The 20,157-nt window shown below is 39.1% G+C and overlaps 1 protein-coding gene across 1 annotated transcript in view; it reads left to right on the top strand.

Annotated features, from left to right (window-relative positions):
- The window catches only part of CEP95 (centrosomal protein 95), a 1,662,476-nt gene that overhangs the window by 1,214,128 nt on the left and 428,191 nt on the right, over positions 1-20,157 (top strand). The window contains exon 17 of the mRNA XM_044080881.1: positions 3,510-3,584. Within this exon, the coding sequence (XP_043936816.1) occupies positions 3,510-3,584 (75 nt within the window). The remainder of the gene's footprint in view (positions 1-3,509; positions 3,585-20,157) is intronic.

Raw genomic sequence — 20,157 nt, 5'->3', positions numbered from 1 at the left:
GACCCAGTTTATTAAGCATACATGACCGCTGTACTATTTTTTGTTGGTTTGACAGACATGTTACAAAATATCAAGACAAGTTAAGTTGCTGTGGTTGGGGGGGCCCTGGAACACTGGGCACCCAACAATGCAGGGTACGCAGTTACCTAAAGCCGGCTATGGAATGGCACTGAAGGTTATTGTGAAAGACGGTGCTTGAGTAAAGGAAGTGACTAGTGGAGTTCTGCAGGCTGTGTCCTGAGACTTTTTACTGTTTGTGTTACTTATTTTAGATATATCGCACCTGGCTTTGGATCACTAGGGATACAGTAAGAAGGTCCGGACAGCAGCACAGATGATGCTAGGATGCATCTTCAATGGGATAGATTCCTGAAGCAAAGAAATAATGCTGCTTCTCTTTTGGGCCTGGTCTTATCACATCTTGAGTAGTTTGCAGTACTGGGAGCCACATAAGAGGTAGGGCAACAGAACGCAGGAAGAATGCAATCTATGTGTGTGGGATGGAGAAGAAGTTATGATTACAGATTACAGATGCTGAAGATCTTCCGATATAATCAGTTTACCCATTTTATGTATCCCATTTCACATCTAGATTTTTTTCAAGCAGTGGCTTCCTTCCCTGCAAAGAAACAAGTGTGTCTTGTTCTAAGGCAAAATAGATGCTGATGTATGTAAATTCTTTATATAGCTCTTGTTTCTGTGTTTTCTTCAGTTTTCTCACTGCATCTGAATGCTGTTGATCCTCCAGGTATGCCCAAGAAGTTTGAGCTGTGCATTGGCTTGCCTTAAGTCATTTTTGATAACATTTTGTTCTTTTTTTTCTTTGACCCCACTGTCTGTCTTTCATTAACCTCCCCCCCTTTAGCCAGTCAGTCCATTTGTTCCCCATCACTGAGGCAAGGGTTTTTGAGCCATTGAGGTAGTTCAAGATTTTTTTCTGTTTTATGCATACACTGAATGACGCACCATAGGAGTGTGTGCAGTTGGTTAACAGAGGGGAATAACCCCTCACTTCCACAAGGTGTGTTCCCTCCAAGCACCCCTTCCCCTCCTCCTGGAGGACAAGATGTGCTCTCTGTACCAGGGAGATCACACCTCCCAGTGTGCCTTCAAGTGCATGCTACTCTCACCACCCCAAACCCATAAGAGGGTAGTGGGCCATGTCCCTTCACTCTTTTTCCCTTTGTACCAGGGTCTTCCAGTGCTGAGGCTGCTTATCGAATCCCAGTTGTAGCCAAAGCTCCATCCTCATCTGCCACAGAGCCAGGCTGCTCTTTTTTAATAATATCCAAAGATATCCCCAAGAAATCATCAAAAGACCAGAATGTGCTTTAACATCATTAAACAGTGGTGCTTGTGATAGACCATTAAATTCATGTGACTCTCAATGATTGAAAGTGTTTTTTCCAAAACAAGAGACAAATCAGATGGAGGAAATTATTCAAACGAGTAGAAGAATTCATAAATGAAAAGAATCTAGGTCTTTAGACACTTGTTTGAAATTACAGTCTATAAGTTCCAATAAGGAAATTCAGCAATTCCTAAAACAGGGACTTTGAAGCCTGCTGCAGAAGTGTCCAAGGAGCCTCCACCAGCATTTTTGCCACAAAAATGTGCAAATAAACAGACACCTTAATTGTTACCTGTGCCCCTATTTGCCTCCAGTTTGTAGGGGGATAATATAGAAAGTAATTATGTACTCATTCTAGACATTTCCAAAATGAAGGAATTATTTGAAACCATACCAGACAAGACTACCTTCCATCCAGAACCAGTTTCCCCAGTTATATGCCTGTGGCTGACTATAAGCTGTTACCAAAGAAGATTCTTTTATCAACTTTGGAGCAGGAAAAAGATGTGCACTTGACACTTGTAGAGGCCAATACCTGTCCAGGTTTATGCTTACTGAATGTGAGCCTTTGTTGCTGTTAAAGTTAAAGGAACAGGTTGAAGAAACCTACTCTCTCCCTCCTTCTCTCTCTTTTGAACGTGATTCACCACAAGTATGCTCCTCTCATTATATTCCATGTAGTCACAAATGTACTTAATCTCACTCTTCTTGTTTCACTTAACAGGCTGTAGGGTTTAGCCGTACTGTTAATAATGTAGAAGGGTTAGTCACTTGAGTATAGTACTGAGCATTCTTCAGTAAAAAAGGGATGTTTTTTCGCAAAGAAATGATAATTATCCATCTCTCAGCATGATTTCACCCATATTTACTCCTCTTTGGGATTTATTGAAACACATAGGTTTACATACAGATTCCAGCTTGGAAGTATCTGTTTGCTGTGTAGACTTGTTTTATAGGGAGACAAAGTTGGCTTTTATTTCAGTTTAGAAACTGATTCTTCCAGATTACTTTTGGAAGGACTTGTGAGCTTGGCTTGCTGAATGTGTTTTAAATAGTTATGTACCCAACACATCAGTAATCAGAACTACTAATTAACTTGTCATGTTAACGAAGTACAAATCTGGGCAACAGTGAGTACTCTTCACTGAAAATGGAATCTGCTAAAAGAGTTGGATGAGTTACACCCCTTGAAGTGTCCCTATAATTAAGTTGAATTTTCATATGGCAGTGCAGTGGCATTGAAGTCATTAGAAAAACATGCCTTGCTTAGGCCTAAGAAAGTGCCAAAATATGTAAAAGTTGTACTAGATTTGCTTGTTGTAAGCCCTAGTTTTTGGCCAATTAGTCATTAATTTACTTAAAATATGACAAGAAAAAAATTACAATTAATCCATACCAGGTGGCATATTATCCTGCAGTTTATCATTTCCAGAACTGTTTTGCTTCTGAAAGGTATTTACTTAGGAACACAGTATCTGTCCAGCACTTTCCCTCCCCCAAACATGGCAGAGGAGAGCAATCCATTTCTACCCCATATTCCCTGAAGATGTAGACTGAGCTCTAATTCCATTTCTTTTCACTGTACATCTGCAAGTACTTTGTCCATGAAAGTCATAAAAAGGGTAACTGCATCTATATTTAAATGATACAGGCAGTTCTTCCTCTTAAAACTTATCATTGCTTGATTCCTGTTAAACCTTGATTTTAGTTATCTGGAAAAAATGTGCTAATTCAGTTTTGCCTGAAATTCACCTGTTGCATCATGCGGCACAATGAGGAAAGGAAATGTCTTCTTTACCTCATGTCCTTGATTGTAACAAGTGCTTTTATACTTTTTGTGTCTTCCCATTTTGAAAATCATTTGATAAGTTAGGTTGTACTAAGGAATTTAGCTTTGTATCCTTTGTAAATATATCATATAACCATGTTTTCTAGAGAAACAAGAATCAGTCTAACCAGAATTTGTGTTTTAAAAGTACTTAGCTGATGCTTAAGTATCTCAGCTTGTTTAAAGCACTGAGAAAAGCATATTTGCATGGATAGATTTTTTTAACATGCTTCGTCTGTTGCTGGTTTTACCTTTCATTGCAATATACTGAAAAATCTCCCTATGCTCTCCGTGAGAAAGGTAACTGGACTTTTTTTTGTTGTTGATAAGGTTGAAGAGGCTCAGAGAAAGCATGACATTCTGGTTGAAATTATTAGAAAAGAACAAGAACACAATCAACGGCTAGTAAGTAAATTACTTTGTTAAAGCACTATTATATTTATATAATAGTATATTAGACACAACAGAGCTCATGATCAGCTATATTAACTCATTGTCTGCTAGTGCTCAAATCTGGCTATTAAATAGTTTCTGTAAAAATGGTCACATTTCTTGATAGTTTTTGACTGTTTCCTATTTATTGTTTTATCATATTTTCTGTACTGCATGCTTTCATTTTGAGTGGGGACCTTCACAGAAAATAACCAACCACATTTGTAAAGACTGTCTCATGCAGCACGACTTAAAGCATTAGCAGTTTGTGGAACTAAAGCCTTTGTCACTCAAAAAAAGTCATCAGTCCATGTGGAAATGCTTTTCACATCAGTGTCAGCAGTGCATCAATTATTTCAAATAGGTGGCAGCTCCCTCTACTTCCACGTTTTGTCTTGCAGCATGCTTAACTAGAAATCAGCTACCCATTTTCAGATGATTAGGTGTTATGATGAATTCTGCTCAGTCATTTTTAATTTTTTTTTCTTGTTGATACATTAGATAAAAAAGTGAGAAGGTCACACATCAAAAACAATCAGTAAAAACTAAATGAAAACTCCAGCCAAGCTAGAACTTCCACTGAGTGACGTCTCAAACTTCTTGTATCAGAGGCACATGGGATATATGAAAATGACCCTTATGAACATCAGGTGTTTCAGCTATATGGCGATTCTGAATGCCCATGACTTATTTCTTTTTAAGTCATTTCAATGGACAATTTCAAGCCTTCAGGTTTGGCTTTATTGGCCTAAAATTGTCCATTGAAACGACTTAAAAAGAAGTCATGGGCATTCAGAATCGCCATATAGCTGAAACACCTGATGTTCCTAAGGGTCATTTGCAATATATCCCATGTGCCTCTGATGCAAGAGGTTTGAGAGGTCACTCAGTGGAAGTTCTAGCTTGGCTGGAGTTTTCATTTAGTTTTTACTGATTTGTTGATGCATTAAGAAAAATAAAGCTTAGAGGTATAAGTTCAAGAAGCAGACTCTAACCCAGACTTTTATTTTGAGCAGCTTTATCTCTTGGGCTCATGCAGTCACACCAGTCGCAAATCTGCCTATGCTTTGTTCAGCCAGGCAACCTAGAAAAGAAAGAAGGGCCATTTGGAAATCATCTAAAACTGCAGAATGAGAAAAATAATTTAAAGGTCACCATTAGTAGATAAGTTTTCCAAAGAACATTTGGGAGTTTGAGAAACAAAGGTCATGTAGGAAAGATGCTAAACACAAAGAGAAGTATTAAGAAATGGACAGCGAAAAAAGCTTTATTAGCTTCACATTCTAAAACCTTTGGTGACCGGTTCATTGTTGTCATTTTATTAGAGCTCCAAGGTCAGCTGACAACACAAACCTACATTGAGAGGATGGCCAACCTATTTACTGATCTCTGACTACATTATTGTGCCTAACATCACCCTCTCTACTCTGATGATGCTTTTGCAGTTTGGATTATCCTGACATCTCTAAGCTTAAAACATGCCAATGTTACAGGAGTAGGACCCAGTCTGTCATAGACATTAATCTCTACAGTTGTACATAGTACATTGTATTTGCCATTTGCTGTGGTCCTGCTTTTAAGGTGTTGTCTCTGCACCATATATTTTGCAGGGGAATCTGTTAAATCGGTATACTCTAGTCTAGTCACGATTGTCATATTGTGGTGTTTGTTTTTATTTTCAACTTTTTATTGTATTTGTTCTCACATAAACTCCTTAATAAAATTATTGTTGATGTTGAGTTACTGTGAGCCATTTGACAGGGGTTTTTGCTACTGCAGCTCTGGAGGAGCCAACCAAGGAAGGAGTGGAATGAAGGAGCATGGTCTGCTCAGTTCTGCTGAAGCATGCACCTGAGGGGCAACTCTCTCCTTCTAGAGACCTGGAAACTTACTTAGTTTGTTTCCCCAGGAGGGGCAGGACTACTTGGAGTGAGCACCCCTTGCTGAAGTGAGGGCAATAGCCTCCATGATCAGCCCTTTGCATGACTGCCCTCCAGGTGCTGAGCCTAGTGCATGCATGAAAAAGCTGAACCAATTCTGATGGCTGCCTAAATCGTGGCCTCTCCTGACTGACTATAGTGATGGGGAAATAAATGGGTGTATTGACTGAACTAACAAGCAGTAGGGGCAAACATCCAGCAAAATAATATATCTGTTTCTTAAGTTGATTCATCGTACAAATAATATGTCAAGCCTGAGATTGTCCCTGAACTTAATGCATGGTAATTATCCAGTTTCTTTTATTGCTTATGTACTGCACAGGCATACTTAGCATCTTACAGATGAAGTTCCTGCAAGCTTCCAGAAAATTCCAAGAAAACAGTCCTGCCTTTTGTAGTGCATAAATTGTAGAACATTAATTAGCATTACTTACAAGTACTGTCTAGTCCTGTTTTACCACAGAGCCATCACAACTGTCTTCTTCTTCTTTCGGCTTTTTCCCAGTTAGGGGTCGCCACAGCGGATCACCTGTCTGCTCATGATTGGCAGTGGAGTTTTACAGTGTCGAGTTGCCAGCCCGGCACCCAACCTTCCACAGAAGGCACACACACACAGGCACTCGCACCTAGGGCCAATTTAGAGTGTCCAATCCACCTGCAGCATGTCTTTGGGATGTGGGAGGAAACTGGAGCACCTGGAGGAAACCCACACGACCACAGGGAGGACATGCAGACTCCACACAGAAGGCACCCCAGCCGAGGATCGAACTGGAGAACCTCTTGCTGTGAGACGACAATGCTAACCACTGCACCACTGTGGCTGCCCAGAGTCATCACAACTGTAAGCTACTTAATACTTTCCAAGCTGTTGCTTGATCAGCTTTCTGCTGGCTGTGCAATTATCTCCAGTACTTGGATCACTGCAGGTAACGTGAAATGTAACAGTCACTGGCTTCACCAACACAACTTCCCAGTATCCAATGCTAGTTTTTTTCCAGTCACTCAATCAGAAAAAACATGCATCTTTCCACTTCATAATCTTTAACTTCTCACTGGGCATGGACAAAATAGAGGTGGTAGGATGGCTGTGCTTATATAAAAAGTAAGCCGTGAATTAATGTATAGTTAGTATGTTAATAGTCATTAAATAAGTCAATAACAAGACTCTAAAATATATATATATATATATATATATATATATATGTATATATATATATATATATATATATATATATATAATGTGTGGCCTAATTTTAGGAGTGAAAACCTAATATGTTTTAGTCTAGCTTAAACCTGTGGCTCATCATTTTAAATCTTTCTCAGCTGTCAGTCTAGGCTTCCAACAAAAGATCAGTCACAGATAATCAACTAATACTTCAACAGTGAAGAGGAGGAGTAAAAAAATGAGCAAATCTGCCTTGGTTTATGCACCCACGTCTAGTTTAGAAGATTTGAGCAAACTATTTTACTTTATTGCCATTGCTTTACAGCAAGTGGATCAGTTTATTGCTCCAAATAGCAATAACGTTTGTATTTGGTAAAGATACATAACGGTAAGGCTAAAACAGCTAGGTCAGTCACAGGAGAAGTGTTTGTCACATAGATGCTCAAACGTGCCTGTCCAATGCAGTAGTTGTGAAATCCAATGAGTTTCAGCAGCTGCAGCAGTAAAAAGGGGCGCACAATTTTTTTTCACAACTTTAACTATTGATAATACCCTGCTTCTATGCCCATTACAAGTGTGTTTTACTAGTTCACATGGTCTGCTGGTTCTCCCTCATAACAGATTTTTTGGGGAAGTGATATGGAAAGCAGCATGTTGCTTCGCTGTTCAACTATGATATTGATTGAAGAGTCCCCCTTCACCATATTTGATAATATGGGGAGGTTAATTTTAATACCGACTGAGGTGCTGGTAACCATAGTTTTGTTCAAGGAAGCAACTGGCATCAGAGGAAATTCTGAGTACCAGGAAAGAACATCTGTTTAACTAAACATGAAGATAAGAGAAGCTCAAAAGCATCTTTACTCCATGAAAAGTTACTGTAATGTAAAGTTAATGAAAGATTTAAGGAGTTTATTTGTGTGCTTTCTGTGTATTAGCAAATTCATCTTTGTTTGTAATGGATGTCTGTCCAAGTCAGTGTGGTGCTTTCTAGCTTTATGGCTCAAGAAGCTTTGGGTGACCAGTTAGTAAATGGCATGGAAGGGCAATGTGTACTTTAATATTTACTTGTCTGAGTGTGTTATCTTAAGCTCAGGAGCCTATTAGAACCAGACTTGTTCAAAACAATGGAATAGCCCCCAAAACTCTAGGCCTGCTAGGGGAGAATTGGACCCTCCCAGTATTGGAACCTTACTGAAACTGCTGAAAGCAAAGAAGTGGTTCCACTATGAAAGGTTAAACACAACACGTCAACACAACAAATCAAGGAACATAAATGCACAAAACACCATAAATGAGAAAATTCACACTGTTTTTCCAGGTGGCACATCCCCCCTGCATCCTTCATGTTTGGGGCAAGACCCCCTAAACTTATGTATACCAACTCCATGGCTGCAGAGTCATGAAAAAGGGAGGAGTCTCCTTAAACAAAGGAATCTGTGTCATCACACAGAACAGTCAACAATGGTTTCCTACAGAAAACTGTCATTAGCATTGTGTTTTGGCTAATGCTTGGGGAATATAAACGTTGTGAACTGTAGATCTATCCAACAAAGTCAATGCCTAAAATAACAAGGGACCTGAACAGTGATTTGCTAAAGCAACAGCAATTCAGTTATATCTCTAGAAGCAGTGATTTTTCAGTAAATCAGAGGTGAGTCACTTTATGGGTTCTCCCAGTGGAGTTGTTTAATATAGACAAATTGGAGAATAACAAGAAGCAGAAATCCCCCAAAGTCTTTTCCTAGCTCCCCCCATGCTGGAGTGAAGTACTAGATAGTTACAGCACATACCTCATTTAGAAAAAAGTGGATGTCTTTATACAAGAGGTAAACAAATTGTCAATAACATGTAATCAGTTTTGCAAAGTAAATATTAACATGCAGCAGGAGCTAAAAGAAGCAACTGAGAAATATGAGGAGGCGCAGTCTCCGTATGAAAAAATAGGAAACATAATTTCATTAAGATGTTGGACTGGGAATCAGGAGCTAAAAGGGCATCCTCTGAGGTTTTTGGGAATTCCAGAGAATTGGGATTTGTATTGTGGGTCTGAACAAGAGTATTCAAAGAATCTCTTCAAAAGTACTAAATATTCCTGACAAAAGGACACTTTGTATCAATCAAGTCAACAGAACCCAGGAAGGCAGTCACCAGAGACCTGCATTAGTAAAATTCTTATATACCAAGCATAAATATAAGCTGTTATCTAAAGCAAGTAAGCAGAAAAAGGAGGATATAGAACAGTGACTTCACTGGTTTTTCCTGATCTACCAAAAGATATAACAAATGCATTTAGTTTTATACACTGAAAATAAACTTTTGACAGAAGACGTGAAATCATTTTTGTTCCCAGACTGACCTAAATGAAATAACCAACTTTCCTTTAATTCTCAGTTGAAGACTAAAACAAAGTTAAAGTTGTTAGAGTTCTGGAAGGATTCATGTTGCTAGATTGACAGTAGTATGCTCAAATACAAATTGAAAGAAAATATTTTGCCAAAAGCACTTTCAGCAAAACCCAAGGAAAATCCATGCTGGGGGACACCTCAACACCCCAGAAATTAAATATGCCTACTCTAAGGTCAGACAACAGTCGAGAAGAGAATTCTCCACTATCAACAAAAGTACTTTTGTTTAAATGCTTTCAGTCAACTGGCATTCAAACAAACTGACGTTGACATACTGACACATTCCTGTTCTAGATTTTCTATCTGATGCTGGTCCTCCTTTGTGAAATCTTGATGATATTGGAGACTGTGCACCTCCTCTCCTGTAAACCTCGCAATAGACATATGGGACTTGGACTTTTTAATTGCTGTTAGCCATGCTTTGCCTTGTAGTTGTCTCCATTTGACCCAGCTTGCAATTGTCTGTTTACTTTTTCTTTCCTTATATTCAGAAGCTAAAGGAATGATTGTTCCAGAATTACTGTCCGTTAACATCTGTGACATTAAACTTATTAGGAAACCGAAGTAAGAAATGGTATAGTTAAGCTAAATAGAAAAAGACGTATGTATGCAAGAGACTCATCTACCTCTTGAAGATGAGTTTTGGTGGGGGATGAAGTGGAATCAGATACAAGATTTGCATCTTCACCCAGACACCCACCACTCTACTGGTTTTTTATTTTTGTTAAATGATCGAATTTTAAAATCAAAGTAGAACAAATATATTACTGACTTAAACTGAAAATACTGTTGCTATTAACAGTGATGGAAGAAATGAAATAATTGCTTCAGTTCATGGTTCTCTCAATAATTATAAAGAATTTTTGAATGAAAATCCAAGCTTCCCTTTTTGCCTTTGAGATTGAAATCCTACTGTGGATAATGTTACAGATCCCCCTCATGCACTTTGAAAATTGATTTGCTTGGCTATTAATGGGAAATTATGTAAATGCTTCATGAACACATACTTGAGTGAATTTAGTGGTAACAGGACAAAAGCTATTTACATATTGGCTCCACGTATGCCTAGTTTCAGAGGAGTTTTTACATTCTCTTATCAGTCTGCAGGTCTTCTAGTGTCACTTCTGTAATCACTGGGTTTTGGCCATCAGAATTAAAGATCTTAAAAGTAGTATTCATTTTAACAGGAAACTGTTAATTGTTGCCTGTCTTCAGGATCAATATTTGAAAGTGGTGGGTTGATAGAGTATAGACAAATGGGTTAGGGGACTGCTAAGTTATGTACTGGAGCCTCTCTTGTTTGCCATTTCCTTCTATGAAGTAAAAACCAATACTAAAGGGCTCTGGCTGACTAAGTTTGCAGATGACTGCAAGCTAGGAGCAGTCATTGAATCCCCTAATGACTTAGTCAGCCTGCAAGAAGGTTTGTCCCAAATAAATAACTGGTGCCAAAATCATAGACTGAAACTAAATGCCAACAAATATATTATCATATCCTTTGGGAAGGCATCTACTCCAGGGAACTACCACATTGAGAATACACCCCTGAGAGTTTAACCAGTTGTTTGTGAGCTTATGTGGACAGTGAACTAACTTTTGACCAACATGTGTCCATTGACCTAATGTCCTCCTATATTGCACAGTTTATAAACAAAGGAATTGTGCCTAGTTCTAGGGGATGTAATTCAGCCCTTGTTAGGCCAGTCATTGAGTATAATGACCCCTTTTGCATATGTCTGTCCACACATGCAACAGTTGGAATGCACCCAGCGATACCTTGCTAAAAGGCTACAAGACCCCTAAACAATTTGTCCTACATCGACTGACTCAAAGTCCTGTCACTGTACTCTGTATCATAATGGCTGCTAAGAGGTGACCTGTGTCTGGCATGCAAGGCTTCCTCTGACCCAGTACTGATGATTTTATTACACATCAGCAAATCCAGTGGCGATGGAAATACTTTGTCTAGGGATCTAAACCTTTTCTGCAGCATCAACATAACAGACTCCCCATCCATGTAAAGCAAAGTTCATCCCTGACAGTATCCAAATACATCTTGGATTTATGGCTGAAAAGCAGAAAATGTACTCCAGGACTGCACCTTATGCAACTAATGAATGAAGGCAACTCCTAAATGCTTTATCCCATGCATTTACCCCTCAAAGTATGTATGATACGATTCCATTTATCCTTACTAGAGGTACTATATAACTTCAAACCATGGGATGTGTAAGGCCAATGTAACACCAAAAAGATAGTTTAATTTAAGCACCAAAAGAGAAATTGGCCAGGCTTAAAAATGGCTTGCAAGGGCAGCCTAATACTTACCTTTGAACCTATAAGTGAAAGACCAGTTCTGCTAGCATTTTTAGTTGAGTCTAGAACAGGAGTTGCTATTAAAAGGGAAGAATTAGCAAAGTTTAGGATTTTTGCTTGGAAGTATTTGCATAGGTATTTTTGTACCCCAAACAAACTTCAGAATTGTTTCCCATCATGTAGGCAGCAAATGCTGCAGGTGTGATGGGAAACAGAGAGTGATTATGAGCATATGTTGTTTGGAATATAACAATTTGGGAGATTTTAAGATTCCTTATAGGGTACTTTGTCAGAAATGTTGTGGGATCAAATAGTTGTAATTAAGGAAATAATTCTTTTGATCTGGGATATATGATCTGAATGGTAGAAAGGCCTAATCAAGTTTAATGCTTTTGGCTGTCAATAAAATAGAAATTGAAATTTAAACCAACTGTAATTGAAGTACTTGATATTATAGGGTTCCCATTACGTGATCAAAGACGCATTCTGTTGAATGCGTCTTGATCGAACGTAAAAGAACAAAAAGGCAAAACATCGAAGTGGCTTTTAAGCAAATTCTTTCCCTGGGAAAGAATTTGCTTGGCAGCTTCCATTAATTTGCTGTTTTCGCACTGTGGTGCGATCTCGGAGTTGGTATATTTAAATAGGGGGTGTGGGGGGGCACAGCCCCCCACGTCGGGGGGGTGGGGTTTTAAAGTTGTTTTTTTGTGGGAACAGCGATTTGAAATCGCTGTTCTGAGGTTTCGACATTGTAAGCTTTCGCTTACATGGGATCGATTAATCATCGTTAGCTTTTTTAAGTGTTCCATGATATAATATAGACCCGATATTGTAAAGAAGATATATGAACTTGGATGCAAGTGCTTCAGAAACAGGAGCAAATTGCATAGAAATAAGTTGAATTTGTGGGAACAGTGCATATAGAGTAATGTTCAGGAAGAGGAGGGGGTTTTAAGGGATGGTAGGAAGTCAGCAATTTGTGTAATGTTAATGAAAGATTATTAAAATTAAATGTGTATAATGCACGAAAATTATAAAAAAAATAGTGGTTTATTTTCTATTAATGAATGTGTACCTATCATTAATTAGACTGTGAAGATTTAATAAAGGTGATCAAAAAAAAGATTTGATACAAATGTCAAAGGAAGAAAATACATAAGAATATTGAAAAGACCATAGCTGAGATTTATAAATATTTGGCACAATGCATCCAGCAGTTGCGCCTGAGGAGTGGCCACGATTCAGATTGACAATATATGCAAGTGGAAGACGCTGATAACATGGTTGCTCATAGTATATGCCAATATCATTATAATGATATGATAATGAGCTGCATTATTAAAATAAGGGACTCTGTTTATGCAAATGAGGAGAGATTTAGAAATTTATGAAGTCTGACATGAAGCACCACGGCCAGTGAGGTTTATTGTCATAAAATCTGATATTATAACAGGGAAGTAGTGGAAGTACTGTAGGGGTAGCCGTAGCTTTAACAAATTTGCATAAGCAACAAGCTATCATTGTCACTAGTAGCAGTTGTGTTGCCATTGTCACCCTCAGGGTTGTCATTATGCTTAACATTTCATGGCCTTCATGACACCAACATTATAGATAGGTACTGTGTGGATAGTCACCATGCAGGGCTGGTAGATTCTGTTTCGTATTATCCTACTCAGTTAGGTCACACAGCAATACTCAGAGTGTTAATACCTTCTTTCCAGTTTACTTTTAAAATTTGTGACATCTTGGTCTAGACTACAAGTCACTGGAGAGCCTGAGAGATGCTTTTCAGGAATCAGCTTGGGATTAGTGCTTCTGTTTTGCTCCTGGTGAGAGAAGGAGCAAAGAGTCCTTCTATCCTGACATTCCTTGTGATTACCAATCAGTGGAAAGCCTGAAATGTCTTAAGAGCCATCTTGAGATTAATGCTATTGCTCTACCCATGGAGAGGGGAAGGAGTAGAGGGGGGTCTCTGTTTCCTGCTGGTTTCTGACATGTGCTGGACTTTACTGAAAATGCTGTGCGACCATGCCATTGATTGCTGAGGTGTTCTGCTAACCTAGAGCCATCCACTGCTAGATAAGTACTCTGCAGTACTATTTTTCACTTTATCTTGAAATATTCAAGTGTTGCTGTTATAGCTTTGAATTATTTTGAGTTGTTTGCACTAACTACTTTAAAGTACTGTTCCATTTTGCTATTACAGCTGCTTTTATATTTTCAAATTATTTGCAGAGTTTTTGTAATCATCTGTCAAGCTTCTGCATTTCTGCCTAATTCTAAGTGATGGCAGTTTGGTTTACTGTTCAGTTTTTTTCACTGCACTTTGTGCTTTAATTTTAGTGATTCAAAGTTAGAAAAGTTAGGTCTGCCGTCTGGTGAGAGTTGAGTGTAGTCTGTTTTCTTATGTGCTGAGAATCACTGAGCTAACCATAAAGTGTTGCATGTTGTGCTTGGCCTGGGAGCTAGATTGTTTTGCACTGTGCCCTGCATAGATGCAGGTACTTAGAATCTCATCTTCATTATAAAAACTATCCCGAAGAGTTCCTGAGCACTTAGTTGCTCTGCAAGCACCAGGCTTGGAGAAAGAGGGCCTTACTCCATATTATACTAAGATTGTACTTTTTACCCAACTAGGACCCTAGCAAACCTGTTCTCCCTCACAACGGTTGCATAAAGAGGAGCATAGAATCCCTTGGTACATCTCCCCCTGTAGCCCACTATAGTCATACGATAAAACATGGATCTGCACTGCCAGGTTGATGGAAATGGGCATCCTGAGACAATGCAGACTTTGTCTTATGTTTGCTGACAACCACCTAATTCTCAAACATCCTTCACCTAGTCCTCACCAACATGGGGGAACATTGAACACACACACACACACACACACACACACACACACACACATACACACACACACGCACAAAGTATAACGTTCTCACAGTTCAGATCTCACCACAAAGCTGTCTCCTCTAAGTAAAAATAAAACCCAAAACACCTGATAACCCTGGAACTTCTAGGAATTCATTCAAAGTAAACTTCCTACTTTTAAGTGAAACCCTGGCGAAATTTCAAACTGCCCAAACCCAGGGAACACCACTACCTGTGGGAAGTAGTTCACAAAGCTCCTTTGCAGTCATCTGTACAGCCACATAGAGGCAGCAGTGCTGACACAAAATAAGCATAGGACAAACTCAAAAAGCAACATACCCTAGTAAAATCCCAACATTAGTAGGTTGTATAACAAAAGGAAGAAAATCATAGCCAAAAATAGGAAATGCAATGACTAGCAAGATAAGAACTCCTTCATCAAACCAAATAAACATCTCAGAGAACTAATTAAGTCTACCAAAGTCAAATTTATTTGAGGTAAAACTAGCTTCCCAAGCTAAGGATAACCATAAAACATTCTTCAGCTCTGTCCAAAACCTCAAAGGCAATACTTGTAAATGGAGGCACACCTATACTTAGCTGTGTTATATAACAAATCTGTTGCCTAAATTCATCTCTAATTTTACCCTGCTTTCTTCCACTGATACCCGTCAGGAAATATCCCAACCATAGCTTATCCAACTTCTACTAGGAAGCAGGTCCTTATTGCACTGTCTAAGGCCAAAAATACTGCATCAGTAGGACTTGATAATAGCCCAGGATACCTCATTAATAGCAGTTAAATGTAGTAATGATGCAGTAGACAAGCAGCAAAATGTCTTTGGTATCTCTGGCAGGCCTCGTATGAGAAAGATCAAATGGTATCTGATGAATCTTTGGAAGCATTTGTGCCATGCCAAACAATGGATGTTACTTGTGTTAGCTATTAAATAGACTTTTCTTGATGGACCAGGCAGGTGAGTTCAGGCAGCCTATTGGTCTTGCCTTTGAGGGTGTAGATTCTAACTATGATTACATCATACATTCCAATGGGAATGCGCACTTAGCAAACCTCAAGGTGAGCAGAACTGGGAAATGACCACTCTGAGCAAGCATGTAAATGTGAAAGAAATTATGGCAATTGTTGTGGCCTTAACGGTCTTCAGGATGATAATGACATCCGAGATATTAAGGGTGATTACACACCATGCCCCAGTGATGTATGTCAACAGCAAAGGACACATTCCCTGATATGTCACAAGCTGACTCCATCTGTTTTTAATTTTTTTGGTGTCCCTGACCATCAGCTACTCCCCTTGGGGACGCTTCATCTTTCTCCATGTCTGCCAAACTTATCTAGTCTCCTTGGACTTTTGTGGCCTATGCACTGGGCCAGTGAGGTGATTGAGGCACCCCAAGGCAGTGCCACACTGCTGCCAAGGTGGACTTTTTTTGTGCCTATTTTCCTGCACCTTCTGTCCACCTGTCCCGCATAGGAAAGGACATGCAAATGAATGGCTGGTGTGTCTTCCTGCCTCCCTGAGAACAGTGGCCCCAACATCCAAGTATGCACACCCATTCTCTTTACCTGTGTTGTCAACCACCTGACCTGCTAACCAATCTCTGGTAACCTGGGTAGTAGTCAGGAATCTATCCTTGTATACCACTAGTGCAAGTACAGGCTGGCTCTGTTTATCTTGGAGCGAGCAATGCGTATGGGGGTTATACATTCTTTAAGCTCAGATTGTTCTTGAAAACTATCATGTTCCATGTTCTGCAACTACAAGCAGAAGCTAGATCCATAGATGTTTATAGAGATCTTTTTTAAGCAAGGTCTTGCCCTCATAGATCTATCCACCTCAGGTGCACCATGTCCATCATGAATAGAGACAGCATGTAAAATGTTCTACATACCTCTGAGTTATGCATACTTACAATGTAAGGGCTACAAACTTCTATGCATCTAAAAGTCCTGTAAGATCAACAGCTTAATAAGTACCTGAACCATCTGCTACAGACCCTTGGTCTGGGTTCCCAAGCTGAAAGAACTTGTCAGCAAATATTTTCAGCATACCATAGCAGGGGTATCTGTTGTATACATTCCCACCATTACCACGGCTGCAAAGGGTATTGCAGAAAATAAGGACATACAGACACAGGGTTCTGCTTATCACCCCACATTGATCTTTGCAACTGTGGCTCTCCATGCTGAGTCATATGGTTGAAGAGTGGCCCATACTACTCCTTAGCACAGTGTGTTTCTGATCCAAAGAGGGAGGACTCTAACTTCAGGAATATAAGCCTTGCTGTATGGATCCTCTAAACCTAATACCATTTAAGGAGAGCCTCTTGGTGGAGATTTCTATGATTTGGCAGGAAACTAGAAGATATAGTATGAGAAAATATTATTTAGCTAAATAGAAGAGGTTCTTGTGGTATACTTTTAGAGATTTATGCTCAAAACAGTGCTTTGAGCCTCAAGTCCTGCAATACTTGGTAGAGCTTTTTTTTCAAAGAAACTGTCTTATCCCTAAACTAAAGTGCATCTTTTTACATTTGTGGCATACCTGTTCAGTGGAATCATCTTTGTTGATCCACAGCGAAGTCAGCCAGTTTTTAAAGGGGCAATCAATGAGACCTTGAGCCCAGTGCTTCTGTGCCATTGAAGTTTCTCTGCTTCTTGAATGTTACTTAAGCCAGAAGAGTGACAGAAATATAGGGCATCATATGCAAGGATCCCTACTTAGTCTTCCACAAGAACAGGGTCAACCTTAGAACTAATCCCTCTTATATGGCCAAGATTGAGTTGGCACTGAATTCAGCAGTTTAGCTTTCCACTTTTTTCACATACCTTTAAAATAATAAATAAATGATTTTGAGCTAACTTAAATGTTCAGCAACTCTGGTATTGAATTGCTAGAATCGAGGACAAGGCAAGGGACAACTCTTCATTTCCTTTATGCCAGGCAGATTAATTGTGCTAGTGTGTAGGCAAACCCTCTCAATGTGGGTGGCCAACTGCATGATATTTTGTGTCAAGTGAGAATAATGGGAGCTGGTGTCAAGGAGCACTGTACCACAGCAACAGGCATTAAAAAATGTCTTTAGCTTAATCCACATTAATCTAGACATCCACATCTATAAAAACAGGAATTTTTTAATACCGTTATTGAATTATAATCTCTGACACAGACAAACTTACATTTATATAAAAGAAATCAAATCATATTAACAATTTCTCATTTACAAACATTATACATTATGTATATTGTCTATACATTATAGTCAAACCACCATTATATAAATTGTTCAATTCCTGCCTTTTCTTAAACCTCATTACTCCTTCAAAGGATTGTCTGCATGCTTTGTTCCCACAATTTCCATTTTTTCTGTATAATTTGCTCATATCCTTTTCTAAAGATCCCACTTCCTGTTTTTTTATCTGTGTTCCAATATTCACTGCTTGAAGTATGGTTGGTTTAGACTTTAATTTCCATTTTCTAGTAACTGCTTTTCTGACAGCCACCAGAATTAAACTTAACAAGGCCTTACTATGTCTAAACACTTCAGATCCTGGATCCCAGCTCAAAAAAATTATTTCCTTAGTTACACTTATTTGCTTGCCCAGTATTCATGATGGAGTACCTTGTAGGGAATTTATAAACTCTTCCAACTCATTACATTCTGGGAACATATGCTCCAGTGTACCTTCTCTTCCATTACACCTCCAACATTTGCCCTCTACCTGAGGAAAAACTTTTTTGGAGTCTGCTTAGAGTATAAATGTACATATGCAGGCACTTCTAGACAAAAGTCCTAAATCTTGTAGACTTTGTTGTGTATTTGGGAGCCGTACATCCTGCCTTTGTTTCTTTAGTTGCTTATCTAATCTCTCTTCCCAATCTTTTCTGACCTGCTCCGATCAAGTCCTATAGTTATTATATGCCCTATGAATTATCCCTTTTTAACATCTGCTTGTATTCTAGATTCAATAAAAAGCTCAACTAGAGCAGGTCTTTTGTTTAGGATTCCCAACCCTTTCTCTTTGCCTGTACTCTATCAATCTCTGATAGAGAAGGCAGTCTTTAGCTTGCGATCCAAATGTCTTCTAGACCTCTTCCCATTCTATTACCTTTCCCTCTGTAATATTTTCCTCCCTGTACCTTGGTTCCTTTGTCAGCTTCATCCAATAAATTCCAACCTTCTCTTATCTATTCTCTGTACCCCTATTTGTAGTTATCCCTATCGGCAAACTCTCCTTTCTGCAATTCCCTGTTGGCTTAGTTCTTAGTGTACTTTCCGCTACTTTGTGAATCTAATATTCTGTATGACTGTTATTTTTCGTAAGGATCTGCATCCAGTATCGCATTATTTCCTTATTTCTTGAATTACCCCCTTGCTTCATCTTCGGCCCTTTCCACTTTGAATTGTAGCTTTCTTTCTGCTTGTGTTAGGTATAAGAACCTTAACTGTGTAGCTTTAAAATATCCCTTCAAATCAGTTAATCCTAAACTTCCATTTTTCTGTAGGAAGGATCACCTTATCCAGTTTCTCTTGCCTTCTTCCCCTCTCACATAAAATCCTTCAACTCTTTATTAATTACTATCTACAACTTCTCCTCAGATTGTTAAAAATATGCTTGACCTGTGTATAAAATAAAAGGGACTAAAAACATTTTTAATGCTTGTAACTTACTATCCATAATCATAGGCAAGTACTTCCAGTTTTTTAGTTTTTGTATGATCTTTTATTTACTCTTCCCACATATCCTTAGCTGCCATAGTTGAACCGATTCAAATGTGGGTACATAATTACAGCTATAGCCTTTGGTTTATCTCTATTAATTTTATAGCCCCCAAAAATGAAATTGTGTCAGAATGTTCTACAACACTTAGATGTGCTTTTCTGGTTCTGTCAGGTACAAAATAATATCATCTGCAAATAGACAACATCTGATGTCAGTTTTCATTCTTCCTCAAATGATGGGTTTGGAGTTGGATCCTCTGATCTGACTCGGCCATTATACCAGCTTGTGGCCTCCAACAAACTCTTGAGCACCTTCCCCATCCATAATGCCCCAAGCCCTAACATTTTTCAGATCTTGCTTGCTGTTTTCGCATCTAGATATGTACAGTGAAAGGCAAGCCTTTTTTGACATTTCTTATCTAAAAAAATCCTTATATGTGACTATTTCTTTAATTTTATTTTTAAGTTGTTACTACTGTCCTTTTTCATACACTTTTGAGTGTAAACTTTCCTACCATTGTTGGTAAGCTTAACCTCTTGTTTTAGAGTCTTCTGATCCGAGCACTCCGGGTTCATCTGTTTCGGATCTGAAGAAAACATCTTCGGATCCAAATACTGCTCTGAGTACACTGGCTCTGACATCCATGGATCAGGATGACTCTTTGAGCAAAGCATCCGTGGCAGATCTGGGAGGCTGGAATCGACTCCGAGGTTTTCAGAGCAGTCTCTTCCTCTTGGACCCTTGGCAGTGGACAGCTTGGCTCTGACTTCCACTTCAGTTGGATTGTTCTCTAGGTGGAGGGAGGTGACAAGCCAGAAACTCAATTTCACAGCTCTTTTGTCTTCCTTTTCCCTGGAGCAATCTGCCTTTGAGGTTGTAAAGAGGGTGTTCTCTGCTCAGGCAAGTCAAATGGGCCCTATCCCCTCAGATCCACCCTCTACTCCTCAGATGACTTTGCAACGTGATCCTCAACATTCTACCCCACAGGGACAGCCAGCGCAAAGCTACCAGAATACCCAGCAGGGTGTCCTAATCTCTTCTGATACTTCAGCAGACCACTCCACCTTGGAAGTCCTTAGGAAGAGAAAGAGCAAAA

This window comes from Protopterus annectens, chromosome 8.part0, assembly GCF_019279795.1.
Source record: "Protopterus annectens isolate FY-2018-M chromosome 8.part0, PAN1.0, whole genome shotgun sequence".
Classification (NCBI taxonomy): domain Eukaryota; kingdom Metazoa; phylum Chordata; order Ceratodontiformes; family Protopteridae; genus Protopterus; species Protopterus annectens.
Note: the sequence above shows the minus strand (reverse complement) of the source record. Positions and strands in the feature narration are given on the sequence as shown.